At 44.7% G+C, this 15818-nt stretch overlaps 1 protein-coding gene and 1 long non-coding RNA gene across 3 annotated transcripts in view; one reads left to right on the top strand and one right to left on the bottom strand.

The window, feature by feature from the left end:
* Positions 1-8195: 8195 nt before the first annotated feature.
* LOC115075941 lies at positions 8196-15068 on the bottom strand. Of its 2 annotated transcripts, XR_003852651.1 has the most exons (4): positions 12358-14047; positions 11587-11654; positions 9874-9891; positions 8196-8401 (listed from the first exon to the last, which is right to left on the bottom strand). It is a non-coding gene; the product is annotated as an uncharacterized LOC115075941 (long non-coding RNA). The 2 variants fall into 2 exon arrangements; XR_003852652.1 differs by lacking the exon at positions 11587-11654 and adding an exon at positions 14901-15068 and having other exon boundaries at positions 8196-9891; positions 13125-13827.
* Positions 14248-15818, top strand: part of MAP3K1 (mitogen-activated protein kinase kinase kinase 1) — a 226612-nt gene continuing 225041 nt past the window's right edge. Inside the window, exon 1 of the mRNA XM_029576902.1 lies at positions 14248-14792. Coding sequence (XP_029432762.1) covers positions 14374-14792 — 419 coding nt within the window. The 5' untranslated portion in view covers positions 14248-14373. The remainder of the gene's footprint in view (positions 14793-15818) is intronic.

The following is a 15818-nucleotide window of genomic DNA, read 5'->3' as shown; positions in this document are numbered from 1 at the left end:
CATTGCAGTTTAATTATGTCTAGTGCAGCCCTTATTTGTAACCCATGATAAAAGCCTGTGAGCCCTGCCTTTAAGGGGAGTTTTGCCTTTGGGAGAAACTCCCTCCCCACTGCTTCTCTCACTGGGGTCTGCATGCTCTCTCAATCTAACTTGAGTCTTCTTAAGTGCCTTATTGGCTCAAGGAACTGCCCTTCATGCTCCCCCCTGCGTCACATGGATCCTAGGCTCACTGCCATTGGATCTCGCCCTCTAGCCCCAGCTTATGGGGATGTTTCCTGTAATCACTCTCCAAGACTGTTAGTCAGCCTCAAGCATGCTGCCTGAAAGCTAGAAGTGCCTGCAGCCTCTGTAATACAATTAGCTTTTTTACATTTCTTCTCATCGCTTTAATTCTAAAGACTAATCAGCTTCAGAACCCCTTGCCTTCTCACCCTGAATCCCAAGAAACTCCATCTCCCTTCTCCTGCCTATCTCCAGCTACAAAGATCTCTGCCTGGGGCATATATACGTTTGGAAGCAACAATTGTAAGTAATGGAAAATTATCTGTACAATAAATAATTTCAAACTTAAAAGATCTTTGTCCTGAGGACTTATTAGAAGGAAAGTTAGCTGTGTGGAAGAGGGAAACCCAGGTGTTTCTTACTGAGCCAGCACAATACTGTCTCCATTATTTTTGGATTTAGGAATAGTTTTCTGGAGAAGGACCAAACAATTTTTTCTAGACAACTGTGTCGCAATGAAAACACCTCAGACGGTCTTCAGGGTGAAGCGTGCTCTCTCAGGCTTTTGGAAAGGCTGCTCTTTTATTGTAAATGATCTCATAGTATTTGATATGATACATACGTCACATATTTTCCTGCTACAATGTTTTCCACCACAAGTGTTTATGCTGACCTTTTACTACATGGGTGCAAGTGGGCAGTAGGTGCAAGCGGTCAGTCTTCAGGCAGGGAGGGGGGAGGTCATTAGCTGGTCATTTGTACTAAACTATCTAGGTGTGAAAGGCACATAAATGCAAGTAGGTCATGAGCTGCTGCAAGAGCTTTGCACTAAATATGTTTCCTGCTGACTTCCTGTTAGCTGGAGGCTGTTCATATGCTGCGGTCAGAGTATGACATTTTCTTTACACTAAACGTAGGCCTAAGGAGAAAACAGTCAGACGTGGCAATGGAGTTGTTCTTCCCATGACGTGGTTTTCCAGCTGCCTGGAAAGCCAAACTCCTCCGCCACACAACTGCATAATATATTCACAGTCTCCAGCATCCCTGAATGTAGAGGAAGATAAATGTGGACACGTCTGCGTAGATGTGATTTTTGTTTTTGTTTAAAGCACAGGATTTAATCATCTCTCCAAGTGACTGAATATAGACATTAAAAAATATTGGAAAGGGAGCAGACCCTTAAGGGACTCCATAAGTGAAGGACCATATAAATGATGAGAGGGAAGGAGTAAAACCATTTCAAGGCTTCCCCCCCCCCCCCCCCCCATCTCTTACAAAATTTAACATGTGATGGTCTATGGCACTGTTCTTCATTGTAAAGCCCAAGAGCCAGTAGTGGCTCCCATGAACCCTAGGCTCTGTCCCTTCACTCTCTTCCCAATATACACTTTCTACCCCCTTTTTCCAGAAGCTTGCTGTTGGCTCTCCTCTAGAGCAGCTGTTCTGTTTTCTCCTGGACTGCGGTTAGTGAGCACCCAAACTCCTGCACTCTTCTCATGAGACTGCAAGATCAAGGTGGGTGTTCGAGTGCCGCACACCTCAGACTTAGTGAGAGTTGTGCAGCGCCGGAAGAAAACAGAACAGTTGTTCCAAAGGTAGTGCTGGCAGCAAGTGTTTGGAGCTGGTGAGAGGGAGCTAATAAACTGAAGAAAAAGCCATCTTGGAGGGTATGGGGAAAGACAGGATGGTGGATGCTTTACTGGTGGGAGAGGAAAAATGGGGTTCAGACTGGCTGGGATGGGTTGGGGGAGAGGAGCTGGAGAAGAATGGGAAGGGGTATATGGGCTGAGGGGGAGAGAGTGTGTGGGAAAGAGATGGGTAGAGGAGGAGAAATAGTGAGAGGGAGACTTTGTTTTGGTTATACGAGTTTTTTCTGCCAGCAGCTGAGCAGTCATACACACCGCATTATCAGATGTGACCTCCTTCCCCTCCTTCAAGGTTCAGCTGTATGACTGGAGGGAGACTCCCCCTTTGCCCAGGTAGAGATCATTTATGTTCCTGTACTATAACCTGAAACCAGACTGAAATTTATCTAACCCATACGACTGGAAAAATCCTCTCTGTCAAAGCAGCATTATTTTCACCATTCACTCTGAACAGCCCTCCTCCAGAGAACTTGATGAGCTAAGATAAGCAAGGATTTAGCTGATGTGCTGGGATTCAATCTTCCAAGTAGCCCCTCTAGGGCCTCCAAGTTTACCATCACAAAATAATCTAGTGTGTGTTGGTCGCTATAGCGTTATTGAATGGAGTCATATGATCAGGCGAGGAATTAGAACCTGTTTATGATTCTTGACAGTCTTGGTTGAATAGAAATTGGGAAACTCATCACGGCCCAAATCTGAAAGCTAGTTGGTCAGCCCCTCACAGGAATAACTGAGCAGGTAGCTAATGATATTGTACAATTTTTTTGTCGTTGAATTATATGCTATTGCAGTATTAAAAAATTATCTTTTGTTGGCTGTCGTAATTGTCTTATGGTACACTAATAAATGTACAGTATACTACACTCTTTAACAGAGTACATACATGGAATATATCTTTAATTACAGTACGTAGATGGGAACAATCAGATTGATGGGGTGGGCATGGGCCAATTGGTCCTTGTTTTGCCATTATCTACCTACGAATCAGTGCTATATACTGTGTCTACCAAAGCATTTCAACGTGCCCAACTTTGAATGGCCATGTTGAAGTGCTGCTAGGAAAATTTGCTATTCGGTTTTGGAGGAAATGATTACTTAGGTCTGCAAACATCTTTCTGTTGGTGGTTTATAAATTATAGAAATCAAGAATCCTGTAGTAGCAAAAGGATATGAGGCTGCAATGTACTCCTAAATCCACCTGCCTTTATTATGCAGATTACCACCATTATAGCACAAAGGCAGTTATGAATAAAGTACTTGCAAGGCAACTTTTAGAAGACAATATAATTATATAAGATTTTCAAAAGAGGATGTAGTTAATCATTATGATGAGGTTAGAGGGATTAACCTCATTTTATTTATGCTAATCTCTGTGTTCAGATCAGGGCTAGATCTTAGCTTTTTGCTGCCTTAGGCAAATTTGAGCATGGGTGTCCTTCCCCAAAAGCTTCCTGCATAACAAAATACCTAGTGTCTTAGGTCATAGACAATAATCCTGAAACAGTAGGGGTACTCAGCCCAGCCCAGAAACAGTGGCACTAGAATGGTGGAGAGGAGGGGCAAGGGAACCATGACTCAACCTATTTCTCAACCAAAAAAAAAAAATTGCACCTGTGGACCTCTTTGATGGCAGCAGTGAAGCAGGCAGTGTGGGGACTCACTGAACTCACGTGAGGTCACAGGTCCTGTCGTTTGTTCATAAGCCAAGAGGGAATGAGGCTTTGAGTGTTTGCAGACTCAAGTGAGTCCTTGCACAAACTGCCTTCTGCTGCTTCCACTGCTCTCTGCCCCATCGCCACTGCAGTCAGAAAGCCACATGAGGAAAGCCCAATGTTGCGACTGACGGCTTCGCCCCGCCTACCTCTCACTACTTGCGGCTCCTCCCGCTCACCTCGGACTAATGGCTGCTGCGGCGACTGTTTGCCATCCTCTCCAGCGTCCCCGGACCGGCTTTGGTGCTGCGTCCCGCCATGCTCCTCCAAGGTACCTTAGGGCGTGTGCGCACACGCCGCCCTCATCTTTATTCCCATGTTGGCGCAAACCTCAGGGGCGTCCCCCTGATATGACGTCACGCTGCCCGGATATTTAAGCCTACAGTATTTGCTAGCTCATCGAGTTAGCAACGGAATCCTATGGATGGGATTCACTCTCCGTACCGAAGCTGCTCTGCCACTCCAGCACTATCTGGAACTCTTACACCCTTCGGGGTTGCTAACGGGGCACCCGCTCCTCGGGGGCCTCTTCTGCTTCTTTCAGGTGCTATCAGGAAACTGGTACTTGCTCCTCAAGGGCCCATATTCCCTGAGTCGCTGCCTGCATCTTCAAACCTTTCTACTTGGAAGACTTCACTAACAGTTTCCATCTGTGAGTACAACTACCATCTATTCCACAGTACTGCTCCACTGGAACCAAGTACTCGTTCCTCGAGGGCCTGCCCTCTGTTCCGGTGCAGACCTCTTGTTTGGTGAAATCTCTGTTACTGCTACGTGAGAACAATACAACCGAGTCTCTCTGCTCTAAGGGATCAGGTACTCGCTTCTCAAGGGCCTGCTCTCCCTGTCTCGGAGCTTCTCCTTATTCTATCTGGGACTCTGAATGCTTCTTATCGTGTACTCATAACTCTCAGTCTCTTTCCACTATAGCACAGCCAAGCAGAGGATTCGCTGTTCCAGGTTCTGTGGGAGACCTGCCCAGCCGGGCTCAACATCCACTACTCACTACTGCCACCTCTGGTGGTTTCCAGAACTGTTTAATAAAAGATTCAAATCTGTGTTTGTGTGTCCAGAGTCTAGCCTGACACTGTGGTCCCTCACGGGACTGCCCCCCGTGGGCGTGGTCAGCTGCCACAGTGTCCAAGGATCCACCCAAACATCAATAACCATAACACCCAATTCAGTTCAGATTAATAGGGAGAGGAAGAGTGGGATCCATGAGGGCAAAGGGCAGGGGGGAGAGAGCAGGGAAACCATGGGCATAAAAAGAATGAGAAGGGAAACCACTGGCAGAAGTGGGGACATTTTGGGGTCATCTTGAGGTCAGAGCAGAGAACTGGGGGAGAGCAGCAGCCATAATGTTTGGGGGAAGGGGAGACTGCAGGGAAAGAAATTATGGAGCAAGGATGTCATTTGGGGAGTGGGGAGCAAGCAGGAAAGCAGGGATGTGCATTTGTTTGAAAAGAATGGGTAAAATGTGACTGAAAAGCCATGGGAACAGATGTGGCTTGGGATAAATCCTGGAGGACAGAGAAGTCTAATCTCTGTACTTGTACAAATCTTTTATTATTTATAAGGCAAAATAATAAAAAATATCTGCTTGCCTCAGCAGTATTCAGAACAAAAATATAGTAGTTATAGTACAGTTAATCAGTTTTTGTGTAGCTCCTGATTCCTTCTCCCCTCTGGGGCATGCTTACTCATCCTTTTACTCAGAAACATGCCCTGGGGACAAAGATTCCCTAATGCATGTGCCTTAAGGTGGACTGAGCCAGATACCTGCAGCTGGTCCCTTAAGGTGTTTTTCTGGTCTTTTGTATACACTCCTTCACAGTGACCAATGAGGTCCATTCTGTTTAATTCTATTTGTGGTCCCCTGAAATGAATGGAGGGCACCCACAAAAATAACAAAAATGTTTGTTTTCATTCATTTTTGTTTCCCATTATAGTAAAACAGCAGGTGTCAGATCAGCATGGCTTTTTTTCTGTTAACATAGCAACCAATCAATGATGTCACAGTCTCCCAGTCCCCACCGAAGCCATGATGGGAAGATGCAGAGAAAAAGAGAGGAAAGAAGACCAATCAAGCTCAAGCATTTTTTTAAACCAGCATTTAGCTGGCGCCAGTGTTCCCTTTAATTTTTTCAAGGCTGTGTGTGGATACATCCTACCATTGAGCACATAACTTTTGCACAATTTTACCATACTGCTATTACTTTCTGCAGCCTCGTAGCCTACCACCAAGGACCCAAGTCTAGTCTTTATCCTTCATTCTCTACATCTTTCTCTTCTCGATTTCCATCTTTTTTCCCTTTGTTACAATCTCTCATCTTTCAGTTCTCATCTGCCTCTCCATTTTTCTCTCTCCTGGCCTTCCGTTTCTTTTGTCTCCTTCCTCATTCCTCCATCTACACACTCTCCATTATCCATATGATACCACCATTTCCATTCTTAACCCTTGCCACTAACAACCTTCCATTTCCCCGTCCTCAGAATCCACAATTCTGCCTCCTTCTCTCCCATCCCTATCATTCATCCTTCTGCCTCCTCCCATGGATAGACATGACTTAATGGGAAACAGGAAACATGAATTTAACAAAGGGAAATCTTCCTTATCAATCTATTCGAAGTCATTGAAGCTACAAATAAGCAGGTGGATAGGGGTGACCCATTCGAAATGGTGTATGGATTTTCAGTAGGCATTTGACAAAGACCTTCATGAAAAGACAACTCGATAAATAAAAAAGTCATGAGAAAAGGAGGTAATGTCCCTTAAAGTGTATTCAAAATTTGCAGGGCTAGCACTTCCTTTATGCTGATCTCGTGCATCATGAAACCAGCTTACAGGGCATGCCAACCCCAGTGGAATGTGCGCCCATGTCTAGGTCTTGATCAGGAAGTGTGCAGACTGAGGTGCAGCGTGTGTGGCAAGATGAGGAACTCTGCACGGTCACATATGCGTGCACCTTAGAGGGAAAAGTGGATGGCACGTCTATCAAGTGATGCTGACTTCCTTCTACTGAAAGGTTTGGGCATGTGCAATTGCCATTTTAAGATAACATATGATTTTTGAAGCTCTGTTTGAGTGAAAGAAAAAGTTTAAATTGTGATTACTGCTTCAGCTTGGGGGTCTTGTTGCCACTCTGTTTTGCTGCCATACCCCAGACTCTACACCTTGGGAGGTCTTGTTGGCACTCTGCTTTACTGCTATTCCTGTGATGCTACATCTTGGAGTCGTGCTGCCACTTTGCCTTGCAGACATACCCCAATGCTTCACATTCGGGATCTCACTGCCATATCTCTGATGCTGCATCTTGAGGATCCTGCTTACCACTCTGTCTTGCCAGTACACCCCAGACTCTACACTTTGGGGTTTCTGATGCCTCCAATGCTGTTTGTGACACCCAATGCTCTACGCCTTGGGGGTTTGATGCCACTGTGCTGTTTGCCATACCCCACACTCTTCGCCTCAGGAATTTTGATCTCTCCATATTGTTTTCTATACTACACATTCTTTGCCTTTAGGGTTTTAATGCCTATATGCTGTTTGCCATGCCACTCTGCCTTGTTGCCATACCCCTGATGCTAAACCCTGAGGGTTTTGCTGCCATTCTGTGTTTATGCTGTAGTCTAGTCTTCTAATCTGCAGCTACTATTAGCTCCAGAAACAGATTGCAATGAACACCTGTAACGTTTGGCTGGCTGTAGGATGGCCCTGCGACCGGATGCACTGACCCTCCAACTCCAATGAGGCATGGACATCACAATCTTCCCTCGTTATGTCCCCTTTGGCATGTGTGCGCAGTGCACATTAAACTAAAAGGACCCACAGTGGGAAAATAGAGATCACGCTGGCAGATACTATCAGCGAGGGCTGGGGATTTAAACCCCAGCTGTGCTTTCAGCTAGCGCCTCAGTAACAGGTCCCTCTGCTATGCAGTGTGTATTGCTGCTTCTATTCCTGTGCTTTGCCTCCTTGTCTCCATGCTGTTTCCTTGCCTTCTTGTTGCCTTGTCCTGCCCATGTCTCTTCCCAGTACCTTGTCTTGCCCTGTCTGCTTGACTCCCGGTATTGGCCTCTCTCTTTCCTTCGTCCTGGTACTGGACATGAGTCCTTGGATTTCCACCTGCCCGACTTTGGCCTAAACCCAGATACTGATTTTTGGTGCCTGTTCAGACCTCTGTATGGACCTGGACCCTGTCTACTCACTGCCAGCCCTGATTTCATAGGAATAATCCTTAAGGGACATTTGCCTAAGCCCTGCTGGCCCCTGGAACCCAAGGGTTCATCTTGTGAGGAACATGGCTAGGTGAATCTCAAGCCCCAGTAAGAGTGATTTCATCAGCTATCTGTGTGGGCCTGGTGGGTTTGTTAGCTAGGCTGCATCAACCACTCCACAGCCCAAAGGCTCACATCCATGACAACACTAAATTGAGCCTTGTCTGTATTTTTTCTGTTTATGAAACTGTATGCATTCAGTGAAAATTTCTTAAACGCACAGAAATTCATTTATACCAGAGGAAAAAACTTCAGATGCCTAATCTCGGCCTGTGATCAAATGAAACAAAGCACCATCATTAGTTAAAAAAAAGATCTCAGTGATTTATCTTCTTAATGTATTTGTTTTATTTTTGTTGCATTTATAATTTAAAATATTTCAGTAATCAAGTATGACTTCCAAATTTGTTGACATTTTTATCAAAAAAAGCCATATGTGCTAGGAGGCTTGTCCTTGCTCTCAGGAATTACTTTCACTCTGACGTTGTCAGCATTTCACCCACTCTGGGCTGCGTCAGGGAAAATTATCTGAGCACTCGATATCTTGAATAAGACAAACACTGAATTGGAAATAACAACATAATACTGAAAAACTTACACAAAATGTTCCCTCTTCCCAAACTGTACACACTTATGCTCACAAATTTTATGATGTGATGCCTACATGATTCAAAAAATGGTTTCGGCTCATGCTCTTCCTTCCAGCTCTTTAAATTTAACTTGACCAATCAAAAAACAGATTGAAAAACCAATCATTTTCTTTCAAAGCAATCCATCCCAGACTCAATATAAATGACAATGGTACCTTATGGGGATGTTCATTGTTGCTCATAAGGTTTCAAACAAACAGACCCCTATCAATATAAAAATTCAATCCTGTCGGTTGTAAACTTCCCAATTCATATATCCTTATTTGTTCTTTTTTAAATAAAATGTTTCCCTATCACCCCTGAGGACATTGTGGTATGGTGTTGATTGCAAAAAATCTGTAGTCAGAGAAATTGTGTGATGCCTCAATGGAGTGCACCACCAATGGTGTTTCAAACTGCCCATGGACATATAGACACATAAGCCACAAAAGATGATGCACAGTTGGAAAAATACCTTAAGGGATATTTCTTTTGAATAACTGGATGTTAAAATGTTTTTACATTCAAAGTTACTGTGCAGGACTGACAAGCACTACACTTATAACGTCCTGTTAATTTACTGTCTGTTGGTAAAAACACTGGACTTTTCTTTTTTTAATTTTTTTTTCCATGGGTGTATGCAAAATGCAATTTGCTCTATCTGAATGCCTGATGTACTGTCAAAATGTCTAAAAAACCTTAGTTATTTTTACAATTCCAGCCAAATGTTTCAGCACTTAAATGAAAGTCCCTGCTTGATCCTATTTTGTAGCTGAACTTTTGAGCAATTTATCTCTCGAATAATATAAAGATCTCTTGAATGCTTTCCGTACCACATTTGTGGGATACCCTTTTTCTAAAAAAATTGTAAAAAAATGAAACTTGTATGAAAGGAATCTGGATTGAAACCTGTATTCTTCAATAGATGAGCAGATCTTTTTTTAATCCTCAAAAATTTTCTAAAAGGCAGGTTTTCACATTAGGCTTTGGGATGAGCACTGGTAAAATCCAAATATTTACTGCAGTCTGTACTCTTCTTGGGTTTCACTAATAGTAAACCGATAACCACTAATATCAGTATAAAAAAGCCTATAAATAAACAAATAAATAAATAAATACCGATGACTACATCTAAAAAAGAAATTTGCATCTGGCTATAGTTTAAAGAAAATTGTAATCCTTCTTCACATGTATTAAACCAATGATGAAAAGGGATAACTTAACTTCCTCTATAATGCCATCCCACAGCAAGTCATTGATATACCTTTTCCAGATAATGATCTTGTCTTGGAAGGGAGATTGCTATACCCAATTTTTCTCAAAATTCTACCATGTAAAATTGGCAATAGATGGCGTCATTGTTGCTCCCATTATTGTCCCACTTACTTGTAAATAAAGTTGATCCTGAAAAACAAAATAAATTTTCTTTCAATGCAATCGATGCCAGACTCAATATAAACGACATTTAGCCAACCTGCCACCTCCTCATCACTAAATCTTCTATTTGATATATTGAAAACCAAGCTTCCGCTATTGGGCTTGTTGTGCCATGGGACTAATTTGTGAGTTTCAGCTAATTGTATTGAGTTCACTGGTTTTCCAAGCGAATAAATGGGTGAGTCCAACCGTGTCCCCTTTGTCTCTGTTGGCGATCTCTCTCTATTCTCTTGCCTATGTTGCCCACATCTAAAAAAAGTAGTAGAAGATTTGGATTCATCACTCCCTGAGGAGTCAACAGATTGTACAAATGTGACTTTCTTTGAGGTTTTCATGGGCCCCATCCAGGGATAGACGAAACTCTTTTCATAGTTAGATGTATCTCTGTGATATTTGTTTTGAACAGTCGTAATTCCGATCGAAAATTTTCGATGTTCTTCTTTAAATCATCTAAATGCATGTCAAACAGATCCAGCGTGGTATCCAATTTTAAGGAATTCAACTTTGTCTCCACCTCGCTTTTTAGTGATATTGATACCTCTTTAGTCTTGTCTACAATAAGGACCATGAGGGAAGTTTCACGATTCAACAAAAGCGGGTTCTTCTGAAAATAATTTGGGCTCTTTGTACATGCGCAAACTACGTGGTATGTGTTCACTTTTAATGTATTGCAATAGTGTTGCTCCTTGTAATTCCATACAAACTATTTGCTTTTGGATATTAAAAACATTGGTCCAATTAGAGTTTAAATGATTGGTCAACTGTTTCTTTCAACAGAGTGTCAATATAATCCTTAGAAAGAGCTAATAGTAAGAACATAAGAAATTGCCATGCTGGGTCAGACCAAGGGTCCATCAAGCCCAGCATCCTGCTTCCAACAGAGGTCAAACCAGGCCACAAGAACCTGGCAATTACCCAAACATTAAGAAGATCCCATGCTATTGATGCAATTAATAGCAGTGGCTGGCTATTCCCTAAGTAAACTTGATTAATAGCCGTTAATGGACTTCTCCTCCAAGAACTTATCCAAACCTTATTTGAACCCAGCTAAACTAATTGCACTAACCACATCCTCAGGCAACAAATTCCAGAGCTTTATTGTGCATTGAGTGAAAAAGAATTTTCTCCGATTAGTCTTAAATGTGCTATTTGCTAACCATGGAATGCCCCCTAGTCCTTCTATTATTCGAAAGTGTAAATAACCGAGTCACATCTACTCGTTCAAGACCTCTCATGATCTTAAAGACCTCTATCATATCCCCCCTCAGCCGTCTCTTCTCCAAGCTGAACAGCCCTAACCTCCTCAACCTTTCCTCATAGGGGAGCTGTTCCATCCCCTTTATCATTTTAGTTGCCCTTCTCTGTACCTTCTCCATCGCAACTATATCTTTTTTGAGATGCGGCGACCAGAATTGTACACAGTATTCAAGATGCGGTCTCACCATGGAGTGATACAGAGGCATTATGACATTTTCCGTTTTATTAACCATTCCCTTCCTAATAATTCCTAACATTCTGATTGCTGTTTTGACTGCTGCAGCCCACTGAGCCGATGATTTTATCCACTATGATGCCTAGATCTTTTTCCTGGGTGGTAGCTCCTAATATGGAACCTAACATTGTGTAACTACAGCAAGGGTTATTTTTCCCTATATGCAATACCTTGTACTTGTCCACATTAAATTTCATCTGCATTTGGATGCCCAATCTTCCAGTCTTGCAAGGTCCTCCTGTAATGTATCACAATCCGCGTGTGATTTAACTACTCCGAATAATTTTGTATCATCCGCAAATTTGATAACCTCACTCATAGTATTCCTTTCCAGATCATTTATATATATACTAGCCATTAAGCCCGTAACAACGGGCTACATTAACATTTTTTTTTCAGTCCATTTCCTTACCCCTCATTCTCCCTCCCCCTCTAGTCTCCCTCCCCCCTCCCCCTCCCCTCACACTCTCCTCCACCTCCCCCCTCTCCTCACTCTCTCCTCCCACCCCCACTGTCTTCCCCCTCCCCCTCCCTCCCCCCCCCCCACTCTCTCCTCCTTCCCCCTCCCCTCAGTCACTCCCCCTCTCTCAGCTCATTCACAACCCCTTTGGATGGTGCAGACGGAAGATCTCCGGGGGAGATCCCTCCCTCCGTCCCTCTCGCGCGCTGCTGCTGCTACTGCTCCTCGCCGCACCATTTTTGTTACAGGCAAGCTCTGACAGACGAGCTGCCCGCGCATGCGCGGTAGAGTTGCTCTCTACTGCGCATTTGCGGCATGTCGGCCAAGCTTCATTTATCTAGTAGATTGAAAACCACCGATCCAAGAACAGATCCCTGAGGCACTCCACTGTTTACCCTTTTCCACTGAGAAAATTGACCATTTAATCCTATTCTCTGTTTCCTGCCTTTTAACCAGTTTGTAATCCACGAAAGGACATCACCTCCTATCCCATGTCTTTTTAGTTTTTGTCCTTGCTCTCAGGAATTACTTTCACTCCAACACTGTCAGCGTTTCGCCCACTCTGGGCTGTCAAGGAAAGTTATCGGAGTGGCACTTGATATCTTGAATAAGACAAACATTGAATTAGAAATAACACCATAATAGTGAAAAATGTATACACAATGTTCCCGCTTACCAAACTGTGCACACTTTTGCTCACATGCAATACATTAAAAGTGAACGCATACCGCATGGTTTATGCATGTAAAGAGCCCAAATTATTTTCAGAAGATTCTGCTTTTGTCAAACGGTGGAACAAAGGAGGGAAAGGGGAGGGGTTTGGCCGGGATTTAAAAAATGTGGGGGCCGGTTGCGCTGCGGGTGATAATGTTTATTGCCAGCAATAGCGCTAAAACTAACTACATCTTTTGCAGGGGTGCTATGGGGGCGATGCGGTCGGGTGCATATTATCGCCCCCCTCCCCCGCCCTTTTTCTGGCCATGGCTCATCATTCCTCTAATTTTATAGCAGAATGATAAATCCTATGGTAGGTTTGCACCTGAGGCAATGGAAAATGAAGGAACTTGCCCAAGATCATTTACTATGCTGGCCATGTTGAGGTCTGCTTGCAAAATGAGCTTGTTGCTAGTATGAGTTTGATAAGTGAAGGCCATGAGGTATCTGCTGGTGTAGGTGCTTGTGCCAGTTCAGCTTATGTCAGTTGATGAAAGGTAATTTAGGTGCTTGCGTGTGCAAATCTGATATAACCTTTCATATATGCAGCCTTCACATTATTTCAGTTGAGACCTCTGGGGACAAAATATAATCCACTCTGAAGTGCCTGAAAATAAATCAAATAAGGATATAAACAATGCAAAAAGACCTGCAAAAAAAATTGCATATAGCACCATTCATTCAAATCAGATTTAAAAAAAGGTAGGTGTTCACTGCAAAAACAGATTAGCATGGACTAATAGTATGATAAAGTTTTAAATTTCATGTATTTAGTACTACAAATGCTCATATATCCAAATTTATAAACATAAAAAATGCCAGAGCTCACCATTGTCAATGATTCTTCAGTGTTTGTGTCTAGCCCTTAAGGCATCAAGTTTTATGCAGCTAACATTACAATTTTTCAAAAGTAAGTTAGAGGAAAAGTAATGTTTTAGAAGTACTCGTCTTAATGGTAAGAAATGCCAAAAACAAGATCATGTTTATCAACTAGGAATCTTAACCACATTTTCTGCGATGTAATGCAAATTAAAAGATTAAACAAAAATAAATCTTTTTTGAGTTGTTGTAGTTTTCTGCACTTTAGGTCGCCTCCTCCTATAGTACACTGATGGTGAAGAACACAAAAATCCAACAATGGCCAGGGTGGCTCCCTGGCTCCACTGAAATGGTGGGGGATTTAGGGAATAGTACCCGTCAGAAGCTCTTCTCCACTGATCAGCCCCAAACCAGTCATCTGTAACTCAGTGTAGAGAAAACAAAACACATACACACAGGTGAAACTAGTGTATGCTCAGACTCAGCGTTTGGCAAGACAGTAAAGGAGATGAAGTAACTGGCGGTAACAAATCTGCATGAGAACTGGGGCCTCAGCCAGGTCATCGGTTCACCGCCCCTCCCCCCAGCTCTTAACCAAACGTTTCAGTACACACATAAAATACTCCATGCATGCATATCAACTGTGCGCCTCCAATCCCCGAACTTATAAATAAATGGGAGTTAAGGAATGTAAAGAGTGTTAAAGAGAATTCGTTTTTTTTTATGCACATTACTAAGCGGCAGTACTGGTGCTGCCGCTTATGGCACAGACCGTGCTGGGCGCTGCCGATCACCTTCTGCCCGCAGCCGCCTCCTACGGACCTGCGCTACGCCCACTCCCCTTCTTACGCCGGTGGCGTAGCCCCTGCGCTCCTTGCGCCCAGCCGGTGCACAACCCAGTCTCTCTTCTTCCTCCTCCCCCGGCGGCGGCCGCCGCAGAGCGAATGTGAACCCAGGAGAGAAAATGGCGGCTGCGGCGGGGAATCGCGCCTCGTCGTCGGGAATAGCGGCCGCCGGGGGCAGCCCCGCGGCGGTCGGGGCCGGCCCGGAGAGCGGAGGCGGGAGCTCGAAGAGCGGCAGCCCGGGCAGCGCCAGCGGGGAGCCGCGGGAGGCGGGCTGCAGGGAGCAGCGTGCCGACTGGAGACGGAAGCAGCTGCGCAAAGTGCGGAGCGTGGACCTGGACAAGCCCGAGTCGCTGCTGCTGCCGCCGGAGCCGCCGAGCTTCCTGTCCGTGTCCGGCGGAGGAGGCTTCCTGCCCGTTTTGCCGCCGCCTTCCCCGGGCTGGCGCGGTTCCTCTTCGCCGCCCGAGCCGGCCGGGAGCCCGCTGGGAGGCGAGGGCGCGGGGGTGCTGAGCGCCTCTCCCCCTCCTGCTGCTGCCACCGGGTAAGAGATCGCCGGGGAAAGCTCCGGGGAGGGGAGGGAAAACTCAGGTACGAGGCGCCGCGCCTCGAATCGCACTGCCGTAGGTGGGGGAGAGTCTCGGTCCCCTACCTCGAACTGGCCATCGAGTGTCCGGAGAGAGGAAGTGGGGGACGGGCAGAGGAGGGCTGGACTCGTCTGATTGTTATTGAAATGTTTCTGCTGGTTTCTGCTTGTTTGGGGCTTGATTGACTGATTTACAGTTGCTAGTGCTTTTGCAGGGTTTTACCCTGTCCCCGGCTCACCTGCCGCTCCTCCCCACCTAGCCAGCTCTTTACAGGCACTGTCTCTACAGCCCCTCGCCTTTCTGTCAGAAATGGTTTTTTTTTTGTTTTATTTTGCAAAGTTTGAATGCTTTTCCCTTGGGCTGCTTCCCCAGCGGCACTGTATAGAAACATTGCAGGCAAACGTGTGGGGAGTGTTCTCAAAGCATCGCGCTGTTGGCAGCAGTTACTAAAAGTATTTGTCTCCCCCCCCTTGCATTGTGTGTGTGCCCGAGTATCAGCGTGTTAGCAGCGGCGGCTTGATTGACTTTTTTTCTGTTTGCCACCAGAGGCTTTGAAGTTTGAATTTGCTCTGCGCCGGATGTCAGCCCTGCAGCTCCAGAGCCGATTTTCATAGAAACCCACTTTATGCAATTTTTTTTTTTTTGCTTTCTACAGTTTGCATCGGCGTGCGAATTACTCTTTATTATCATTACTTTTTTTTTTTTTTTTTAACTATACATGAAAGCAAATTGTGCGACTGTTCTGCCTGCTGACAGTGAATCCTGCTTGATCCTGTGAGTCTGGCATCTTTTTAGTTTCAACCTTTCGCATCCCGTTCGGTTTGTTTTTGTGCCGGATTTCGCCGAGCCCGGGCATCTGAAGGAAAGTGAAGTGATCGCGGCTCTCACACCACGTTTCTTCTTTTATGCCGAGTCGAGATTGCTGTTGCAACGCGGAACTAGTTCGGTGTGTTTTGTTTAAGTAGTGGCATTTACCCCCTGCC

The sequence above is a fragment of the Rhinatrema bivittatum genome, chromosome 1 (assembly GCF_901001135.1).
Source record: "Rhinatrema bivittatum chromosome 1, aRhiBiv1.1, whole genome shotgun sequence".
Lineage (NCBI taxonomy): Eukaryota > Metazoa > Chordata > Amphibia > Gymnophiona > Rhinatrematidae > Rhinatrema > Rhinatrema bivittatum.
This window is presented reverse-complemented; position numbering and strand designations above follow the sequence as displayed.